Source organism: Mesocricetus auratus, unplaced genomic scaffold (assembly GCF_017639785.1).
Source record: "Mesocricetus auratus isolate SY011 unplaced genomic scaffold, BCM_Maur_2.0 Super-Scaffold_100023, whole genome shotgun sequence".
NCBI lineage: Eukaryota > Metazoa > Chordata > Mammalia > Rodentia > Cricetidae > Mesocricetus > Mesocricetus auratus.
Window position 1 is genome coordinate 17,937,758 of NW_024429204.1, and position 21,667 is coordinate 17,959,424.

Below are 21,667 nucleotides of genomic sequence, written 5' to 3' on the forward strand. Positions count from 1 at the left end.
TCGAGACCATGCTAATGTTCCTTCCCCTAGTGCAGTTCTTACAAGCTGAGTGGTCTCAGGGGTCAGCTGGGTCTGGCCCCTTTCTGACTCTGAAAGGCATAACGTTTCCTGTTCCTTCTTTCTGTCTCTTTCTTTCGAGTGTTGGCCAGGATGTAAGTATGCCTTTGTCTGCTGCTTTGGTTTCTCTTACTCTTTCTCTGATGCCCCACTGCCTGTGTTGTGGCTGCCTTCTGTAGTGTTTCTGACCTCCATGTTGGTAGCCCAAATGGCTTGACTTTTTTTTCTTTAATCTTCTCTCCTCCCCTCACTTCCTCCAAGCATCTGCTGAGATGTACAACTTGCCTGCCTTGGAGGGTTTTCTTTTAAACTAATAAAATTATCCTTGAGCTTCAGCAAAAGACAGGCAAACAAATAATACTAATGACATAATACATTATTACTATATATATTATTTATTTCCTTTAATAGCGTGTGGGGCTCAGGAGGTGGGAATTGTTTATACTTCTGCCCTGACATGCAAATGGCCTGAGCTGGTGTGGTCTCAGTGACTTTTTACACATCCAGTGCATGGTCTAGGGAGGTTGCGGCAGTTGATAGCTAATACTGACATCTACTTCTCTGAGTTCATTCTTTATGTGAGATTTCCAGCACACAACTTCAGGAGTGTTGGTTCAAGAGTCTCATGATATATGCCCAAAGGAGAGAGAAAGTACTAGATGGAACTGAATCGCTTTAGTAATCTAGACTCAGAAGTCATTTAAAGTCAGGCATGGTCACACACACAGGATCATAGCACTCAGGAAACTGAGGAGGGAGATATAGTATGGACTCCATAAGAAGCCCACATCTTAAAAAGTTTTGGAAGAGACATTTGCTATCATTGCTGCCCCATTCCATTGATAGAAACTGCTGGAAGTTCCTGTCTAAATTCAGCTAATTGGGGGGAGAAACACAGTTTTCACCTGCTGTGGGCAGCTTGGCAGGCATGTAAGAGGAGCCTGCGGGTGGGAGATGTACACCGGTGTGGGTGTGTTTGCCTCTGAAGAACACAACATGCCCAGGCGAATGGGAGTGAGGACGTGTGTGTCTTCATGTATTAACAAAGTGGCCCAAAGTTTGGTTTATTTCTCTGTTCTAGTAAATGGACACCTCAAAGACTCTAGATAGATGAATTTGAAACTAAATTTTGACTAGAGAAGAATTCAACTTTTGTAGGAAGACACTCAGAAATAATGGAACTTGCTAGAACTCAAGAAAATATAGTGTCTTATGCGTGGTGACTAATACTTTTAGGAATCTGTTCTTAGAAACATGTTTTAGCAAGATAGCAAGGTTATTTTTGTTCTATTTTTCCTTATCTTGGTCCAGGAAGCAAAGAAAATGAGGGAAATATGTTGTATTACATAATTTCTATTTTCTGACCAAATAAAATAAGTATTTTCATATGTTGGGACAAACTTTTTCCTACAATTAAACTCAAGTAATAGTTTGCAGTGTGTACTCTCGTCAGAGTCATAGTGTAATGGAATGTCAACAAGGACACATTTTCTAACCCGAACAAACAACGTTCAACCCCTCTCTTCAACATTCATAAACCTGAAAAGTAAATCATTTGGATGAGTTTGGAGTTATTGGGTGAAAGTTGCTTTGGTTTTGAAGATAACAGCCCAGAGTAGTAAAGCAATTAGAATAAAATCCCTGAGCTACAGGTGTTTTGTTATTGCCAGTAATAAGCAAGTTACTCTCCCAAGATTTGCACTCTTAGCTGTATAAGAGGATCAGGCAAATAATATACACAAGAGGAACATGGCAATTAAAGTATAGGGATGTGTGGCCACCTGAGATACCTCCCATGATGGGTTCTGTGACCACACAAGGTATCTCCCATGGTGGGGACATGTAGCCAGCTAAGACACCTCCCATGATGAACCAGTTGTGTGGCCAGCTAAGAGACCTCCCATGATAGGGATGTGTGGCCAGCTAAGACATTTCCCGTGGTGGGGATGTGTGGCCACCTAGGACACCTCCTATGGTGGGGATTTGTGGCCAGCTAAGATTCCTTATGCCCCAGTCTGAGGGAGGAGAATGTGGGGCTTCTGAGCAGATACTCATGATTCCTTTTTTCCATGTGAGTTGTCAAGTTAAAAATTGAAGTATATTGCTTAGAGGCCTTGTAGTCAAGTGGACTGTGGCGATCTAGAAAATTGTTCCTATTCCCCAGAAAGTCCAGAGACCACAGTCCCTGAGCCAGCTGGGTACATTTGAGATGGAATGATAGAATCTTCATAAATATAGAATGATATGCAACTTAGGATCCATGGAGGTAATGGCCCTATTGAATTCTTGAGAGTGAAAAGCCTTGAGCTCTTGACTAGTGTCTATATGAAACTTCAAAGACTTTGAAATAGCATCACTTTACAGCTAATACCCCTGGTCACTAGAGGGATTCCTCGGGTTCTGAGACTTAAGTACTCGACTGTACCAGGACACCTTTGCTAGAATTCTGAAGGAGATTATTGAGTTTACGTTTTGACTGCATTAGCTCCAGAACTGAGCCTTCTTCCTAACCCTCTGTGTGACTCAATGGCTGTGCAAGATGGTGATGGGGACGCTGCTAAGGGTTCAGGCACATCTTGAGTTCCTACCACAAGCCAGGCACTGTCCAGAGTTTTCTACAGAGAAAACGTCATACGATCTTCACACAGTCAAGCGCTAGCAAAGCCTGGGTTGTTCACTGAAGGGCAGGCACCATCTCGGCATGTACTATGAAAGCTTTTAAGGAGAGGAAGAGAATTAAATTCGGCCACTGAGTTTCATAAAAGTAAAGCTGCCATTTTTAGACCGAGAGATGTCAGTTGTCATCAGCCATAACTGGGTGGCGCAGCCCACTTCTCCCATTCCTCAGTAGTGCTCTTTCTTCATACCCCCCAAATGAGGCTGAAGGGAAATATTTAGCCAGACTGTTAATGAAGTTCTTTTCAAATTGGTTTTGAAGCAATGTGGTTGTGGTCATTGTCATTTCTTAAGTCTTGTGTCCTGTGGTGCTGCCAGTAAAATCAGTTTCATAGCTAATAGTTAAAAATGTATGACTCTACAGGCTGGTGTGGGAGGTAGATCAGTTGTCAAAGAGCTTGCCTAGCATGCAGGCAACTTTTCTTTCAAGTTCCAGCGCAGCATAAAGCAGGCATGATGGCTGCAATCCAAGAGGCTATCCTTAGCTGTATGATCCTTCTAACAAAACCAGCACAGGAAAAGTAATAAAAAATGATGCATAAAGCTTTGTATTTGGTGAAATAAGTTAATGAATCCTTCAGTTATGTAAAATGTAGCCTTAATTTGTAAATAAAATACTTTGGCAAATGAGCAGAATCCTTTGTAATGAATACATATACTGCATATACTTTAGACTCTGAGTGAACCTACCAAAATGGACTTCATTTTTGTGTAGGCTTGATACCCATACAAGATTCCCATTTGTCACAGATTTGAGAATTAAAAAGAAAGTTAAGGTGTTGCCAACCTACCATTTTATGGCTCAGAACAAAAATTAGTTACACTCCTCAGCCTCAGGTTCTTTGGAAAGCCATTTTTATAAGTACCTAAAGTGTGGTGAGGGAAGTCAGGGAAGGGGCTCTGAATAAATAATATGTGGTGATTTCAGGATTTACCTACAACAGTTCACAACACCAGGAAACAATTCACAGACACCATTTTGGAAGATTTGTATTGTATTAATATTTTCAATATGAACTTGTGGGTTTTGTGCCCTTAAATAATGAAACATATGGTAAACTGCATGTAAGACAATAGGGTTTAGAATCTGAACATCTGGGTCTAAGTCGTAGGTCCTAGTTTGTATGCTCTCGAGCAAGATCCTTAACTAATTTTTCCATCTTCTAATTGAGCGTAGAAATTCATATCCCTAGACATTTGGTGAGAATCAAGTGATTAATGCAGTGGATGCAGACAATGCTCAAGCAACATTAAACACTAAGTTCTAAGAACCATCTAGAATATCGCCTATCCTTCGGTAGGGGATAACCCTTATTTTCAGTGACTCTTACCATGCAACACAGCAGCAGGTGGGTGTGCACTGAAGCTGGTCCTGTGTCTCTCTGTTACTTGCTATCAGAATAAGGGACTTGCATCCCTCAGGGAGCTTGGCTGGGATGGAGCTGCCAAAATGACCTCGCTGATGCTGGGTATCTTAGTTGACGGCTGCAAGACTCTAGTTGGCTGTCCCACTCCTGCAGTGTCTCTCAGGGTTGCAGAACAATGAAATAGAACCCTCTCTCCAGGTGGGCACTTTCTTTTGCCCTACAGTTGATTCCCCAGGGAAGGATATGGTATCTGAACAGGTTCTTAGTTTAGACAAGTCCTTCTCTTTCATAAGGGTTTCTGAGGTACTCCCGTTTTCATTTTAATCCACCCAGTCCGTTTAATAAAAGGGAAAAGGGCACCAAGTCACAGGCCATCCCTCAATTAGAGTGGGAGGAGACTAAGGTGAGGGTCCTGCCCCCAGGAGCTCACAGACTGCACAGAGAGCCACACGTACAATAAGTTCAGGCGGGAACAGTGCCTGGAAGGACACGACAAAACCAGTGCTAGAGAACAAATCTACCGACAAATGCGGGAAGGGAAAACCTGCCAAGGGGGCACATCAAGCGTTTTTGAAAGAGATGCAGAAGGCTGGATTTGGAAAAGAACTGAGCAGTAGAGACATAGACAAAATGGATTCCATGTGCAAAGACCCCAGGCAGAAAAGGTGAGAACATGGCGGAGGCCAAAAAGGCTGGAGACCAAGGGACCGTTGGGAGTGCAGGGTAGAGTCCTAGAATACACAAGTTAGAGTGATATGCTGGGATGTTTGGGTTTTATTTGCAAGTCAGTTGACAGTTAATGAACAGCTAAGTGGGGAGTGACATTTCCTATTTTGGTAAAGGTCACATTGGCCATTGTGAGCAAACGTGGAATCATTTGCTTTTGCTTGACACTAGGCATCAAGATTAGACATTAACAATGCTTAAAATAGATTGTTTTGTATTGCTTTAAAATGTCTCTTGGAATTGCTTTAAGTGTCCTTTCATTTGAGGAAGCCCGTTTCCAGGTAATATGGTTAGTTCTTCAATTTTCTGGAATACCACCAGAGCTAAGGCATCTTGCTTTAAGACACTATGTATTGTCATGGGATTAGTTAAGACATATGTTAAGCTGGCAGCAGTGGGTACCATATGAATGATCTACAATTTGATCTCCAAACTATGCAGCTTGGCAGCCCAGTCCAAACTCTCAATGATAAAGCCATGTCCATCCCCTCTCTTACCTTCAGGGTGGTCTGGGTGGGGACTTATGACCTAGATCCTGACCTCATCCCCTCTTAATTTGTACTTTCTTCAAAGCCTTTTATATAAAATGCCCTTAGTCTCTTTGTTCAGGACTTAATCACACACACACACACACACACACACACACACACACACACACACACACATATATTCGCACAAATTTGTCTTTCTGTGAAATGTAAAGGAACATTTGAATGTTTCCCGTGTCCTTTGGTGTTAACATTTCTCTGCATGGGAGTTGCTGTGCAATTATGATCTCGCTTGCCATCACACAGTTATGGAGTGAGTTGAAAGAGCCCGGGCAGGGAAGCCAAAACTGTCTGCTCTTAGTGCACATAGCTACAAACATTGTATGGTACTCCATCAGCCCCACAGGCTGCACACCTGTCACATACCTTCCGAGAACCGTCCTGAGAAACAGCTGAAAATCAATCCAAGGAAGGCTACAATGTGTGCCCTCAGCCACTCCCTGCCTCTGGGACTCAGTGCTGTGCCTTGCAGTCATGATAGCCCTTCAGCCAGCCAAGCTGCAGATAATAACAAGATGGTTTGTGTAGTTTGAGAGTACTGGGTGTGGACTCCATGGCCACTCTGTTTTGCAGGTCGAAGTTGATCCCATCACTACGTTTCCTCTGAAAGGCTTGACCCCCCTCACGGATTACTCTGTTGCCATTTTCTCCATCTATGAAGAGGGGCAGTCCCTGCCTCTGGCTGGAGAGTTTACTACAGGTAAGCCTTACTTGGGATCGATAGGATCTCAGACGCAACTATTCAGAAAACGTGTGGCAACCGCCTCAACTGTGACCTGTAGTCCACATTTATTTCTAAGATATTATTAACAAGTGAATCATTAGATAGCTAATGTGTGCTAGCTAATTCCTTTCCAGCAAAATAAGGAAAAGAGAGAAAACACCATCTCATTTTAAAGGGTCAATGCCCCTACACCTGTGCCCATACAGGAATCGTTAATCAGACTCAGTGGGTTAAAAAAGGGCATTCAGTTAGGAGGAGGATGTAGTGGAAGAGTTCAGGAGGAGTTGAAGTGGGGAATGGGTACGAGAAAACATATGTTCATTCATGACATTTCCAAACCATTAAGAAACTTCACAACGCACCTATGGGAAAGTGTGCATCAATGTTTTCTTAGCCCTCACCCCCATTTCTCTTATTTCTTAGCACAGGGTTTTTATACTTGTCTTCCACTCATGTGTATGTGGGTGCATTAGACCAAACTGCAAAATTACCAACATGAGACAGCTTTCCGCCAATGGAAAAGGCATTCGAATACTACTTAACTTAATGCATTGTGCTATGACTGTATTATAACGCAGCTTGAAACTCATAACAAGGAATGACTGAAATATGGAAATTGAACAGAAGACATTTCCCGTTGCATTCTGTAGTTTCCCTGTAGACTGACCACCTTTTCTTCTGCCTCATAGGGGCAACAATTCAGTCATTTTATTTCTGAATTTATTGATCACACTGAATTTATTGAAACAAATACATTTAGTTCTAAATCATGGAAGTAAGGTAGAGGAAAATGAAAATTAACCCAAATCTCATTATGAGAACGCTGCTTGGCGTTCTAACAGAATTTTAAAAATCGCTGATTTCAGATAAGCATCAGTGACTTGAGTGATTATTTGGGGTGCGTTTGGATGTTATGCTTTCTGGGGTAACCAAAGTTTGTATGGTGTGAGATGGTGGAATTCATGATAGATGATGTTTGGTCACTGGTGCTGCCCACACCTTCATGTTAAAAAGGTGAAGGTTCCTTCTCCAGAACTTTACTCATCACGGTGAAGTGATTTGACACTAAAATGTAGAGAGCGTTTCTATAGGCGTTAAGGTGCCCTTTCCTCAAAATACTTGGAATATAATGTCTTACCAAAATAATGAATATGACATTTTTACTTTAAAACTGCGAGTGTGTGTGTTCGTGTGTGTGTGTGTGTGTGTGTGTGTGTGTGTGTGTGTGTGTGTGTGTGTAGGGCAATCTTGCATGTCATCCTCAAGACTATCATCAGCTTCTTTGAGACAGTGGCTCTCATTGGCCCGGAACTCACCTTTTAGACCAGCTGACCAGAAAGTTTCAGGATCTTCAGTTTAGGCCTCTCCAGAGCTCTTGTTTACAGGGCCCACGGCACTTTTATAATGGTTCTGGGGTGGGGATGGGGTGCGGACTCGGGTCCTCCTGTTTTCGAGGCAAGCACTTTATGACTGAGCTATCGCCCCAGCTCCGTTCTAATTTTTTATACTTTATGAAAATGGCCCAAATATAAACAATGTAAGAGTTCTGGAGTTACTGGAAATGTTTTAGAGAACAATGTTTTTGTGGTTTCCCTAATTCATGCTGTTGGAAGGTGCAGGGGCAGACGTTAAAGCCTTATTGTTGGATCGAGGCTGGTCCCCGCTCTGCCAGGGCTTTCCAAAACCAAGAGCTCGCTCAGTTGTCCCAGCCCGTGGCCCCTGGGAGCTGCTTGCGATTGGTTTCTTGCCTTTTCATTTCTGAAACTCAATCTCCTCCATGGCTCGCAGAGGAAGTTCCTGCCCAGCAATACTTGGAAATTGATGAGGTGAAGACAGACAGTTTTCGGGTGACCTGGCATCCGCTCTCAGCTGAGGAAGGGCAGCACAAACTGATGTGGATCCCGGTCTATGGTGGGAAGACCCAGGAGGTGAGTTGACCGAAACACCGCAAAAGCGCCCAAACATGCTCCCCGGAAGTGAATGCCTACTGGCCCATCCAGGTTAAAAATGGACGTGGGAACTGCAAAAGTTGCATCTTTCAGGGCAGGGCATTAGGCATTTCATAAGCATCAAATAATACTATAATTCAAAGATTAAAGATGTATCAATACCAGGGCTTTAACTATATATCTCAGATTCCTTCACCTTCGCAAGTATCGTCTAATGAAAATTTGCGACTATACTTTTACAAAAATTAATAATATATTTGTTGAGGGAAGTGAAGGCAATAAGGTCTGCAGTTTGATTCTGAAAATGAATCCAGCATTTCACTGTTTTATTCCGTTAGTTCTTGCTTACATACAGATTTTTCCTTTGTATTTTTCTTTTACCTTTCATTTCCCCCTTTTCTTTTTAAAAAAATTATCTTTTCTTTTTGAGTTTATCGTATAATTACATAATTTCCCCTTACCTTTCCCCTTTCCAAGCCCTCCTACATACCCCTCCTTGCTGTCTTTCAAATCCATGGCCTCTCTTTTCATTATTTATTATTGCATACATATATGCACGTGCATGGATATATATTGTACCTAAGACTAGGGATCGTTGCAGGAGATAGGGTGGAGAGATCTAGAGGAGCAAAGGTCAGGGAGTTTGCTGTGAGATTGTGTCTCCTAGTAATGTTGGAAGCTACACCCACAAACTCTCACCAACACGATTGCCTGGACACGGGCTGAACAAGGAAGACAGTAACAGACATGACAGAGTGGACAGGGAAAGGACCATGCCTCGTCAACCGCCACGAAGAACTACAGACAGCTAAGGATTGCTGAGTTCGGGAGACGTAGTCTTCCCCAGGGAAGAGCTCACTCATTTGTGTCCCAATGCCGAACGGTCCATCTCCCCTTCTCTTTTAGTAATTGTAGTTGCTAAGCATCAAGTGCTTTTCAGGTCGCCCTGAAGGAAGAGCAGGACTCGTACGTTGTTGAAGGCCTGGATCCGGGAACCGAGTATGAAGTCTCACTCTTAGCTGTGCTTGATGACGGAAGCGAGAGTGAGGTGGTGACGGCCGTTGGGACCACACGTAAGTCCTGGTTTGGCCACGTTGGGCTTCAGTGTCCGCCATCCACACAGACAGCCTGTCTTCCCCTGTCAGGCTTCAACTTTGCTTTGACCCTCCGGAATTTGTCTTGCGTCTTGTAGCCGATGACATTCATGACATCACAGTGGAGGCACTGAGCAGTCTTATCTTGTCCATCAATTTATTCTCTAGCATTGAACACTGTATTTGGCATAGCTTAACATCAACAATCACTGAATGGAAAGATAGATGCAAAGATGGATATACCCTTAAATGATCAAATTGGAAAATAAGCCAGATATTAATGTAGCCAAGAGCTTCTGGAATTTTCCAAACTGGTCTTGTCTATAAGAACATTTTGAAAAATTTTACTCAACGACTACTATTCCCTTCTTCATTTTCCTTTTTGAAATCATCTATCAACTACATCCTTCTTTTTTAAAAATGAGGTATAACTATACAATAAATTTTCTTAAAAGATAGTCAGAAGATTTGTTGCTGAGTGTAATTGGGAGACCCTTATGCTATAAACTGAAGAGAGTATGGTCCTGCACAGCAGGAACCCAAATGAGGCCTGGTAGTCCTGTCAGTATCCTCAGAGCTGAGTCAGTTTTCTGAATTGTGTCAAAGTGAGGCAAAGAGGCTAGGCCCAGCATCTGTGTCTTCAGCTGGTGGGGAAAGACTGTCCATCAAAGAGGCTCTGCCGTCAGAGGAGGAAATTCCCAAAGCTAGCATTTGATGGTGTGCTAGATAGATGTGTTGATTAACAAGTGAATACAACACACCCCACAGCCACTCCATTCCAGCTTCCACCTACGGCAGACCCAGCACGCAGAGGATACACTGCCTGCCTGAGCACGGTCCTCCCTTGGGTGGTCTTTTTGGGTAATCCTTTTTACAACCTGGTCTGCATTTTAATTATCTGTAGTCATCATGGGTATGCCCCGATTTAAAAACAATAGTGAGGTTTCATAATTTTGTAGATGTAATTCAAGCACTTGCCTGGAATCCCTGATGAGACAGTGATGATTTCCAGTCTATCATCCTAAAACAGCAAATACGATATAGCTTATGCAAATGTCTAGAACATCGTCTTTACATAATTTGTAAGTAACAAATTTTCTTTCAGTTGATGATTTTTGGACAGAGACACCCGCAACTGTGGAGCCTACCAATCCTGTGACTTCAGGTGAGAACACACAGGGGCTGATTTATCCTCAATAAGCTTGATTTAAGCAGAAATTATGTTCCCTAGTTTTATTTGGGTTTGGTTAGTAATTAGAAAAGAGGTGTTCTTTCTTGTTTTCTTGCAAATAGCTCATGTGTCACCAACCTTTGAACATTACATCTTCTCTTCCAACAAGCGCCACCCAGTCTCCTAGTTCACCGTCCCTAAAACGCCCTGCCTTTTCTGCTGTCCTCTTTGGTTCCCAGTCACCCTTCTGAGGTTGCTAACATAGCAACACCCACAGGGGTCTTGGTCTCCTTCGCTTCTGTTGCTCTCTGTGGAGAGTTACTCGCACCACTGTCGGCCATTTCTGTTGGGACCTGAGGCTTGACTTCTGGAGTGTTGGCCCATCACCAGGAGTTTCCCCTCTCATCCAAGCTTTTCTCCCTACTGCAGTACCCCTCCCATCTATCTGTGTGAGTTAAGTAAGTGAAACACGCCCTAGCTCCACATCTGAAACTCTTCAGTCGGCCTTTATTACCCTTTTACCCATTTACTTACGTATTTATTCTTCAGTTAATCTTTCCTTGAGCCTTCAGCTCTCTCTTGATAATTCTCTCTTTGATAGTTCCTGCTTCCGTTCTTGGCACCTGAGTTCAGGAACTCTGCCTTGAACGGAGAATTTACCACAATTCCCCTGTTGGGTAGTATACCACAGTTATATCAGTTAAGCCTCCTAGCTACTCTGTGTCATTCTTACATTTTTTTTCTCAATACTTAATCATGATCTGTCAAAGGCCTACATAATATGACACTAAAGACAGGTCCTGGGAACGCTTTATGGGTGAATGAATGAAGAGAAAGGAAATGGGCAGTGGAGATGGACAGGAGGAGAGGAAGTCAGTGTAGAGAGAAAATTTAAAAAAGGCACATACAAGGGAAGTGACACCTTGGCAGATGGAGATGAATGTTCCAGCGAACACAGGTGAAGAAATTTGGGCAAATATCCCAGAAAAGTAACGTGTGTGGGAAAAGATAACTTGTGTGGGCTGAAAGATGAAGGCACCTTGAGTTGGGGAGTTGCTGTTGAGTAAGCAGAGTTAAAACAGGCAGGGGCCAGTGGACTGATGATGTTGGATACTGCATCACACTGGAGAATGGTGAAATCTGGTACCCCAAGCCCACTTCTCTAAGAGATAACTGAAATGAGGTCCTGGAGCCATGCTCCCTCTTGGGTTTCATCCAGTGGGTTTCCTTCAGTATCCACAGACATGGAGGTCCTGCTGAACATAGGTGTCCCTCACAGGGCTGCACTGAATGATGCTGGATGCTTCCCCACAGATAGCATCTGCGTCTTATGTTGAGTTACGACGGGCCACAAGCGCTTTAATATGTGGTTGCATTTATTCCAGTTCTCCAGACAGGAATCAGAAACCTGGTTGTAGACGATGAAACGGCCACTAGCCTGCGGGTCACATGGGACATTTCTGACAGCAATGTGGACCAGTTTAGGGTGACCTACATGACGGCCCAAGGGGACCCCCTGGAAGAAGTGGTAGGAGCGGTCTGTATAGCTGTGGCTGACCACTAGTCCCACAGCCTTTGTTGGTAGAGGTATCACGGCTGCCTGTGGCGGGGAGTGCTTACTTCCCTCCCCATTGCTGGCCGGCTCCAGGTCTGCAGAAGCTGATGGTCTTGGTCAACCCCTTCTTCACTGCTGACTTCGTCGTGTCCTTTCTAACCCGCCCCACCCAGTTTGCTTCAAGCTAATGAAGCCTCTGCAGCTTTTTTCTAACATTGCTTTTGCTGCCGTGTCCATCTGCTAACCTAAATGGGCTTATAATGGAGCTATTAGGGAGGGTGTGGTGGCATGGGCTGACAGTTCCTAGGGAGGCTGATGCAGGAGGATCAGCCGAACTGAGGTGCTGGAGACCAGCTGGCAATGCAGAGATACATTGATCCAGTGTATTTCAAAAGCAAACTAAATCAGGACAAGACTGATGGCATCACACACTTGTGTTTGTATACATGCGTGTAGATATGTGTGTGTAAAAGTTCAAAGCAGGGGTTAAACTCTTTTTGCTCTTGGGAATCTACTGTTAAGTATTTAAGGAAGGCACACAAGAACAGTCTAACCATTCGCCAATTTTTTTCTGCTGCCACCAACTCATTTTGAGTTTATTTTTAACCATTTCTCATTTACTCTTAATCGTGGGCATCTCTTCTCAAGGATTTGTGATGCATTTTCTTTAAATTATTTTGCATACATTTCTAAGAGGCAAACCCGGTACACTCTTAATCATGGCCTCCCCAGGTTTCCTTAGTTTATAGCACATTGTTACCTTAGGGATTATTTCTTATGCATGCATCCAGACAAAGGAGAGCGCTCCAGTTTTCAACAGAAGGTGTTTGACTTCTTACAGCACACACTTTATTTATTACTATATCATTACTAAGCTTTTTTTCTTTTGCTGTGTCATTTTTAATAGTCTAGGGAGGAAATCTCCAAAAATCATCATTGCTCAAGAATAACATTGCCCCCCACCCCCGTGCTTTTTTAACTTATGAAGACTTTGATGAAAAAAGTCTGAGCTCAACATTATTTATTTACAGGTGATGGAGGAAATATTATAGGGCAGAGTGATGGCCTCCAGGGTCTTGTGTATGGTGTGGATAGCCATCAGGTTCATGCTGTTGAGATGAGAGTGTTTCTGGAAAGTTAATGGACACTTAATTCAGATTGTACTGTAATTTCACTGTGACAATAAATACATTCCAAATGATTCATGATTGGCAAATTTAAAAGGTTGTACTTAGGTGTGCCAATTAAATATGATATTTGGGTATTTTATTTTTCCTATTTTTATCCTGCTACTGTATAATTTTGTTCCAAAAAATAAGGACCCATAGAGACCTCTTAGCATCAAATGCTTTCCTTTTTAGTTTTCAAGAAGCACAGTTAGCTTCTTGGTGCTAGCTCCTGCTGATTTGGAAAAAGTAACAATTTAATCTCACACGTGCACTTGTAAACTCTGCAAAGTGAAATAATAATAACATTTACTTTGGATGGCTTCTAGATTGTGGACCCTTTGAGAACTTCTTTTGTTTAGCACTATTTATCTTAGAAAAACTTGGACACCTAGATGAAGGGGAAAAGATAAAGAATCTTATTCTTTCCCAGCTAAACCAAGCTTTAAAGACAATGAAAAATATTGATAAGTTTGCTGTGTAATAGAGTGTTGGCTTTCTATTATGTAAAAAGAATCCTAGTGGGAGACTTCAAATTCCTAGCTCCTTTAGTGAATTCTAATTAAATTAGACTCCTGCATGCAACTTACAGACACTTCATGAATTAATAGACTGGCCTGAGGATTGCGAATTTATAGATGTGTTTTATCAAATGCTACTGCTGCATGCAATGATGTATTGTTTTAAATCTTCAGCTAATTAGAGAAGCATATGTGTGTGAGAGAGACAAAGAGACAGAGATACAGGGAGATAAAAACGCCCATGTACATTTTCTGTAGAAGGCAGAGGTTGACTCTGGTACCTTCCTCTATCATTCACCTCATTTTTGAGACAGGGTCTCTCATTAAATTTGCTGCTTGACATTTTACTAGGATGGCAAGCAAGCCTCTGGGATCTGCCAGTCTCCACTCCCCTGGTGCTGGGGTTATAGATGTGCGCTGCCATGCCCATGTTTGTATGGTTGTAGGGTTCTGAAATCAGACCCTCATGCTTAGGTTGTGAATGTTTTCCACACTGAGACACCTCCCCATCCTGCATCATCAACAAGACAGGAAGCAGGATGCATCTGAGTTTAGGATATGAAAGTAAGGCAGGTTAGTGACATGCAGGCCAGTGATGAAGTCCAAAGGCCATGACATCATGTGGACCAAATGATATCTTAAAATAATGATGTCTGGGATGAAGAGCTAGTTTAGTCAATGAAGTGCTTGCCTTGCAAGCACGAGGAATCCTACATTCCCCAAACCCATGTTAAAAAGAACACTGGGTGTGGTGGTATTCTTGTAACCCCAGCCTTGGAGAGGCACAGATAGATGGACCTCTGGGGCTTGTTGGCTAGTGTTCCTAAACTACTAAATAAGTAACAGGCTAATGAGAAATCCTGGCTCTAAAACAAAAAAGTGGATTGCCTGCCTGAGGAATGACACTCATGATTGTCCTCTGGCCATCACATACACACTCATACACATACACTGTGCATTCATGCACATAAATATCTACAGTTACACACACACACACACACTCGCACACACACATGATCGCACACAGTGCTTGCCTAGGAAAGATGGACAGCTAAGGTATCCTATGAAAGCAAAGGAAATGTGTCATGATAGAGGACATATTTTCTCTTTCCAAGTTTTATTTCACTCCTAAAACTGATTGTATTTGCATGGTCCAAGGATAAAATAATACTCAGGCTGGAGAACCACATACACAAATAACAATGTAAACCAAATGAAAGCAAGAGGAACTAAATTTACCAGTTAGGGTATGTGAATCACTTCTGCACGTGTAACCATAGTCAAATCTACCAAATACTCCAAAGAAAAAAGATTGAACTCTAATATATAAAAATAGCTGTCCATATTGCATAAGGACTGTCTTTCACAGCGCTTCAAAACATGAAGAAGCAACAATGACAGTGACCTCAGTTTTGTTGTCAGAGTAGAGGCGTCTCTCTTGTAAAAGGCTGCTTGGGAATCCAGCATCCTACAGTCAGTGTACCATTGACAACCACAAACTGGATGCTGACTGGTGAGCACTGTCGAAAGAGGGACCACTTAAAGTGTGTCTTAGTCTCCCATGGGATGAGTCCACATATTAAGATTAAGGCTTTGAAAGCTTTGACAGCCATTTAATATTGCTGCAACCATCCAAGAGTGGGATCGCTTTTCTATCAATTTAGCTTTATTATATTTGATACACTTATTTAACAGTGGATGGAATTAAAGTAATACCAGCAACACCACTCTGTATTATCATTCATTACTATATGAAGATCATGGTCTAAAGCAGAATTTTGGAAGCCAGGAAACACAACAAATTGCAGGGACTCTATTCCTTCTGCAGGTCACAGCTTGTTATATGTGATCCAGACAGCTCTGATAGAACCAGACCAAAAAAAGTTACATGCCAGAAAAAAATTAAAGCCATGAAGATCCCTAGTGGTGTTTGCATCCCACTTAATCACGGACATCTTTCATAGATTTGTCTTAAAAATTAAAAGCACCATCTGCTATGACTTCAGCATTTGTTTTCAAGTAGGAGTTTCTATTAATATACATAATTTTACTTCCCTTTACTTAAACAAGCAGAGACAGAACAGAATGAAATTTGCATACCCTAGAGGGAATTTCCGTTTTATTCTGGGAATGAATAGTAGGGTAAAAAAAAAAGTTTGTTCTTCTTACTTGTATGGCATAAACCCCAAAGGTTTAGCAAGACCTAGATTAGATCTCTTGAGGTTCCAATATAGCCTCTGTACTGAACCGTGTGTAAGTGAGTGTGATATCTCTACTTTAAAAAGTTATGGCCACAATGAAGTAACTTAATGGATTCAGATTCTTCTAGTAGCACCTGGCACAGAACATTTGGTGCTTAATGAGGGCTGCTGTTAAAAACTGTAGCAACTACTTTCTGGCAAGCAGTGGGAATCCTCCAGAGTGGTCTCACTACTTTACAGTATTTTGTAGGCTAAATTTAATCAGCACCACGGCCATATACTTCTCAGTGTGAGACCTGACCTTATTTAAAGACTATCTACATGGGTGGTTTGCTAGACAGCTTGGAATGAAAATCTGGACTCTATTCCAGCATTCTGTTCAAGAGAGACACCCCTACGGAAGCCACCCCGGTGGGGCAATACAGGTCAGGGCATCCACAGATGTCTTCCACCTCCTTCAGGCCAGGCTTGAGTAACTCATTCTAGATTAAGACAGAGGGCCTGTTTTTGTATCTGCTTCCCAAGATCCCACACGATGCAGCCTATACATTCCAGTGCCGCTTCTTGCAATGAGCAAAACCACTGTCACCTAAGGCAGACTTCCTTTATCATATACAAGACTACAGCGTGTTGGAGCTTAGCTGTATTATAGCAATAGCTGCTGCTGGGTTCACCACAAGGTTTTCTAGGACTTACTTCATGATGGATGGGTTCCTTCCTTCACTCAGAAGGAGACAGCATGGCCTAGCCTGCTGGCATCTCACCCAGCTGTGGAATGGAAAACCTCTCTGTCTGTCCTGGTCTTGTGACTCTTTTAAGCCCTCTTGGGTCAGTTTCTACACCCTCACATTTTTTGCTAGTGATTATTAAGTTCCCAGAGAAGTGCCAGAATTTAACTGCTGGAGCACAAGCACAGTATTTTGTAGTGTAGATATGGTCCAGAACAGTCCCTTAGAAATGCCAAAATTGTGCTGTGGGCCACGGGGCACATTGCACACCAGCTGGTGCCGGGTCCCACTTGCCTCTGGATTTCTTTTTCTGGCATCTTTAGTGACAGGATAGTGGATCCAGATGTAGGAAGGACATCTCCTTCCAGATGTAGGAAAGCTGCAGCAGTTTTTTAGCGTCGCTGTTAAGTATGTTTCAACTCAAAAACGTTGGCTCGCAGTGCTTGGCTCTGTTGCTCTTGGCTGCCATCCATCCCTTCTAATTGAAAGAATAAAATGTTGGGGTCTGGTTATCACTGAGGAAGGAAAATAGGGGAGGCTCGCCGCACAAGAGGATGCTCAAGACATTTCAGAGCAGATAAGCAGCAGTCTATGTTGTAGCATGAACATTTTGACCCTAAGTACCTGCTGGCTACACAGGCGGTCATCCTGTCTTCTTCACAAATTTTGAGAAGACATGGAGAGGAGATACTATAGGGAGTTAATCCTCCTGTACTAGAGATTATAGACTAATGTTTGTGTGAGGGGCATGACAGGGGGAAATGCTTTTGCATGAATGCCTTTCCCTTTTTCATCACTCCCAAAGCCTATCTCACTCTCGATGCTTTCAGAATTTCTATAGAGACACTTGGTTAATAGGTGAGTGGGAATAGGATGTCTCTCAAGGTCATGGTACTTTACTTTCCGCTCAGGTTATGGTGCCTGGAAGGCAGAACAATGTCCTTCTGAAGACTCTAATTCCAGACACTGAGTACAAAGTCACAGTGACTCCCATCTACACCACTGGAGAAGGTGTCAGCGTCTCTGCCCCTGGAAGAACTTGTAAGTGAATCTTTGCTTCCTTGGACACTAGCTTACCTACCACCTATGACGGGTAAAGTACAATGCAATGTAAGGGCAAAAGATCAGGGACCAGAAATCTGTTAGAACTCTGACTCCACACCCATAAACGGTGCAATCTGGGCATCGGTGGGCTCCAGTGTTATTTTCTATGAAAACCGAAACACACAACAGAACTGATCTTTCAGCTACGCCTTAGGGCTCATCCCCAGTCCTGACGATTCACCAAGGCAGAGTCCTCAGGCCCCTGAACTTTCTCCACATTTCATGGGACCACGACAATCTAAGTTTCTTTGTGGTGCCATCCTGTTCTTCTTTTGTCCCCACTTCTTTTTGTAGGCATAGATTTATTTTTTAAATAACCCTATGGCAAATGTGCTTTCTTTTTATTACAGTTCTGTGAGTTTTAACACATGTATGGAGTCACGTAACCGTCACCACTACAGTAGAAAATAGAAAATATATCTCCCCGAAGTTTCTTTTGCTGGTATTACCCTTTGTGGTACTGTATTGCTCAAATACCCATCCCCTAGCAACCTCTGTTGTTTCAAATTAGTCAGTTTTTTGTTGTTGTAACACACTAGTCGAGGCAATCAACTAAAAAGAGGGAAGGTGTATTTCTTTCCACAGAGGCTTCAATTTTGGGGAGCCCATCCATACACTTCCGTTTGTATGCCAACTTCTGAAAGTACCACCTGGTCCCAAGGAGGTTTCCTAAAACCTTTAAGAAGCATTGACTATAGTTAAATGAGAAGTCGCAACCCGACTCTTATCTGTCTTTTTTTTTGCTATTACTAGTGTCTATTCTTACATAAAGACCACCCCAGGATTTAGTGACTATGTTTATTTTATTTTCTGATGCTGTGGGTCAGGAAATCAAGGAAATTCTTGCTAGGAAATGCTTCTGCACTGTGTAAGTGATATAAATTATCATTACTCACTGGTATTCACATTGTGACTGGGTTGGTCGGCAAGGTCCAAGACAATTTTACTACATGCCTGACATCTTGGTGAGGACTGCTACAAGATCCAGCTGTCTCTATCGAGTCATGTCAGAGCTCTTCATAGTTATCACCTGGTGATCCTGACCTGTAAGAGGAGGATTTCCAAGGGGGCCACTGCCGCTTAGTCTATGCCTAACATAGTAGTCAGAGAATCCACCCAGATTCAAACAGAGACCGATGACTTCCAGTTCTTAACAGAAAGAGGGTCTAAAAAAATCTGTGACCATTTAATACATCATCAGTGACAAACAGTTACATAGGCTCGAGTGCAGAGTAATGTCAATGATTAAGTTCTGTGCCTTACTACTGTATGTAGGTTTTCACCAAAGTCACTATAGAGAATAAAGCAGAAATTCCTCCAACTCTTACCACCAAGGATAATCACCAGTTACATTGTGTGAGTAGCATCCTCAGTATGGACAGACGTGCATTTTGATGTATGTGGACCACATTGGCACAAAGATAGAGGTTTTTAAATAAGCATCCTTCAATTTATTTTTGGTTAAAATTAATTGAAAAGAGAACCATCGTACGTCGAAAGAGCCTCTGGATCTCAGATGAAGTTCATTTTTTCACCTGCACACGTGTTTAACTCTGTAGGTTAATGACGTAGATTTCATTGGCAGCAAGAGAGGGTCACCAAGAAGGGGACTATACCAAACCTCTCACTTTCCCCCTTCTGTCTGCACAGTGCCATCCTCCGGTCCCCAAAACTTAAGGGTCTCAGAAGAATGGTACAACCGGTTGCGCATTACATGGGACCCACCATCTGCTCTGGTGAAGGGTTATCGGATTGTCTACAAACCTGTGAGCGGTAAGTTCCTCTCAGAACCACGGGTAGATATCTCAAGTATATTTAAAGTTCTTTTTAAAATTACATTTCAGATAGTGTGTGCACATGTGCACGTGTGTGTGTGTGTGTGTGTGTGTGTTCTTTTCTGTGCCAGAGCATGCAAGTGGGTTCTAGGTGTCAAACTCAAGTGGTGAGGCTTGACAGCAAATCATCAAGTATCTTTTACCATCATTTTGGGCACTGTTTCGCTCAGTGTTTGATCTAATATACTAAACAGCTAAGAATTGCTTCCTGTGTTTTCTGAGAAGGGTTTTTTAGTATGGTCCTTGTTGGGGAGACATTATTAGAAGGATGAAATGATGAGTTCATGAGAAAGCTAGCAGGGTTATCAATGAACAAAATAGAATATCTGCTTGGTGTGCATCTCTTTGACCTAATCTCAGCCGAGGCAGTCTAAGGAAAGCTGGGCCTCCCAGGCAGAGGAGGGATCGTTGCTCAATGGATGTGTAAATCCTAGGCATTTAAAATCTGTAGTTTTAGAGACAGTTGACACTAGACTTCAGTTCAGCCTTATTGTTTGCTTGCTGGGGCAACTGTCAAGAGTGGATTGAGTAGTTTTCCCTAAGAATGCATGTGTGTTGTGACCGTAGTGCACACTTTATCTCTTTTAGTTCCTGGTCAGACTCTGGAAACTTTCGTGGGTGCTGACATAAACACCATTGTTATCACAAATCTCCTCAGTGGAATGGACTACAACGTGAAGATATTTGCTTCCCAGGCCACAGGCTTCAGCGATGCTCTGACTGGCCTCGTGAAAACACGTAAGCACGGATGATGGCTGCTGGCCTCAGCACCTCCACTAACTGGCTTTGCGCTTGGCTCTCCCTGTGACTCAACTACTGGCTTCTCTTCCCTCCTCATTAGCCTTTCTGGATGGTATTCTGTGGAAAGAAAGGTGTGGTAGTTTCTCAGGGCTGTCCAGAGTCCTAGTTGGCAGGCGGATGCCAGCAGCTACTTTTTCCAATCAGCTTGCTGGTTGCAGATAGGATTTCCTTCTGGAAAATACGTTGGCACTTTTCAAATTAGGCGAATTTTTCCAAGCAGTCTATGTATTCTGACATGGCCAATGCCAGTTAATGCTGGGCCAAGGAGAAGTTTGCTTTTTTACAAAGTATTGTCACCCAGGCGCATGCTCTCTCTGTCTCTGTCTGTCTGTCTGTCTGTCTGTCTCTCTCATAGACACACACACACACACACACTCTCTCTCTCTCTAAGGGCTTATATTTTTTAATGAATTTTCAAGTTGGGATTTTTCATTGGCCTCAGAACTCCTAGACACACATGGAATTATGTCGGGGACACATTCTATTGTTCTGAATTTTTTTATATACTTCCACGCCATCTGTTCTATGCATAGCTTTAGATACAAATACTTAAAAAAACATGTAACTATGATAAACTGAAGATTGGTATTTTCTATACATAGTGATTATACATCTTTGATCCCAGCAGTAAGGAGGCAGAGGCAGGACCGCCACAGCCACATATAGAGGGAAAACAAAACAAAACAAGAAAATAATACACAAATGGAGATGATGTGACCAACTGCTCAATAAAATAAGCCTGTAGCATGTTCCCCACTCTTAAGGCTATAGTCAGGGAATATGTAAAGGGAGACTTAACTGTGCTGTGTATTAGTGATGGCTCTGGACAAAGTAGTTACTTTCTCAGAGCCCCGAAACGCCTCAGTTCTAAGATGAAGACACTAGCCATCCTGTAGCAACTGTGGTGTACATGAAGGAGCTAATGTGTGTAGAGTGCCTGTCAAATGGAAGGCTTTCCATGCATAGGTGCTATTATTATCAAAACAATTGTGCTATGCTCAGCATGTATTTGATATTGCTCTCAAATTGAATGGTTAGTCAGATAAACAGTGTCATTCGAGAATTTGGGTTTTGTAAGACCAGGCTCCAAGCTACCTTGCATTTTTTTGTAGGGCTGGTCATTCCGTAGGAGGAAGGTTCCTAAATTATCTTCCGTGGAATATCTTGACATATTAAAGATTACATACTGAATAAAATCCATCTCAAAAGAAGTGGTTTCTATCCATGGGTGTGTTGACACCTCAATACTTAGCAGGCTGATGCAGGAGGATCACCAGTTTGAGTTTGAATTAAAGGTTGAGGGGGGTATGTCACATAAAAAAGACCCTATCTCAAAAATCACAAAACAAAACAACCAACCAGCCAAATAAAAACCAAAAAAATCCCAAAGTAAACCAAACTAAAAACAAAGCCAGGTGTGGTGGCACACACCTTTAAGCCCAGC

General features: G+C 42.5%; 1 protein-coding gene across 3 annotated transcripts in view; it reads left to right on the forward strand.

Annotated features, from left to right (window-relative positions):
- The window catches only part of Col14a1 (collagen type XIV alpha 1 chain), a 196,317-nt gene that overhangs the window by 81,919 nt on the left and 92,731 nt on the right, over positions 1 to 21,667 (forward strand). For 2 of the 3 annotated variants that reach the window (XM_040730425.1, XM_040730423.1), the window contains exons 15-22: positions 5,948 to 6,074; positions 7,887 to 8,026; positions 8,988 to 9,120; positions 10,247 to 10,306; positions 11,698 to 11,849; positions 17,395 to 17,524; positions 19,238 to 19,360; positions 20,011 to 20,160. In XM_040730425.1, the coding sequence (XP_040586359.1) occupies positions 5,948 to 6,074; positions 7,887 to 8,026; positions 8,988 to 9,120; positions 10,247 to 10,306; positions 11,698 to 11,849; positions 17,395 to 17,524; positions 19,238 to 19,360; positions 20,011 to 20,160 (1,015 nt within the window). The remainder of the gene's footprint in view (positions 1 to 5,947; positions 6,075 to 7,886; positions 8,027 to 8,987; positions 9,121 to 10,246; positions 10,307 to 11,697; positions 11,850 to 17,394; positions 17,525 to 19,237; positions 19,361 to 20,010; positions 20,161 to 21,667) is intronic. The other variant, XM_040730424.1, reaches the window with a different exon arrangement.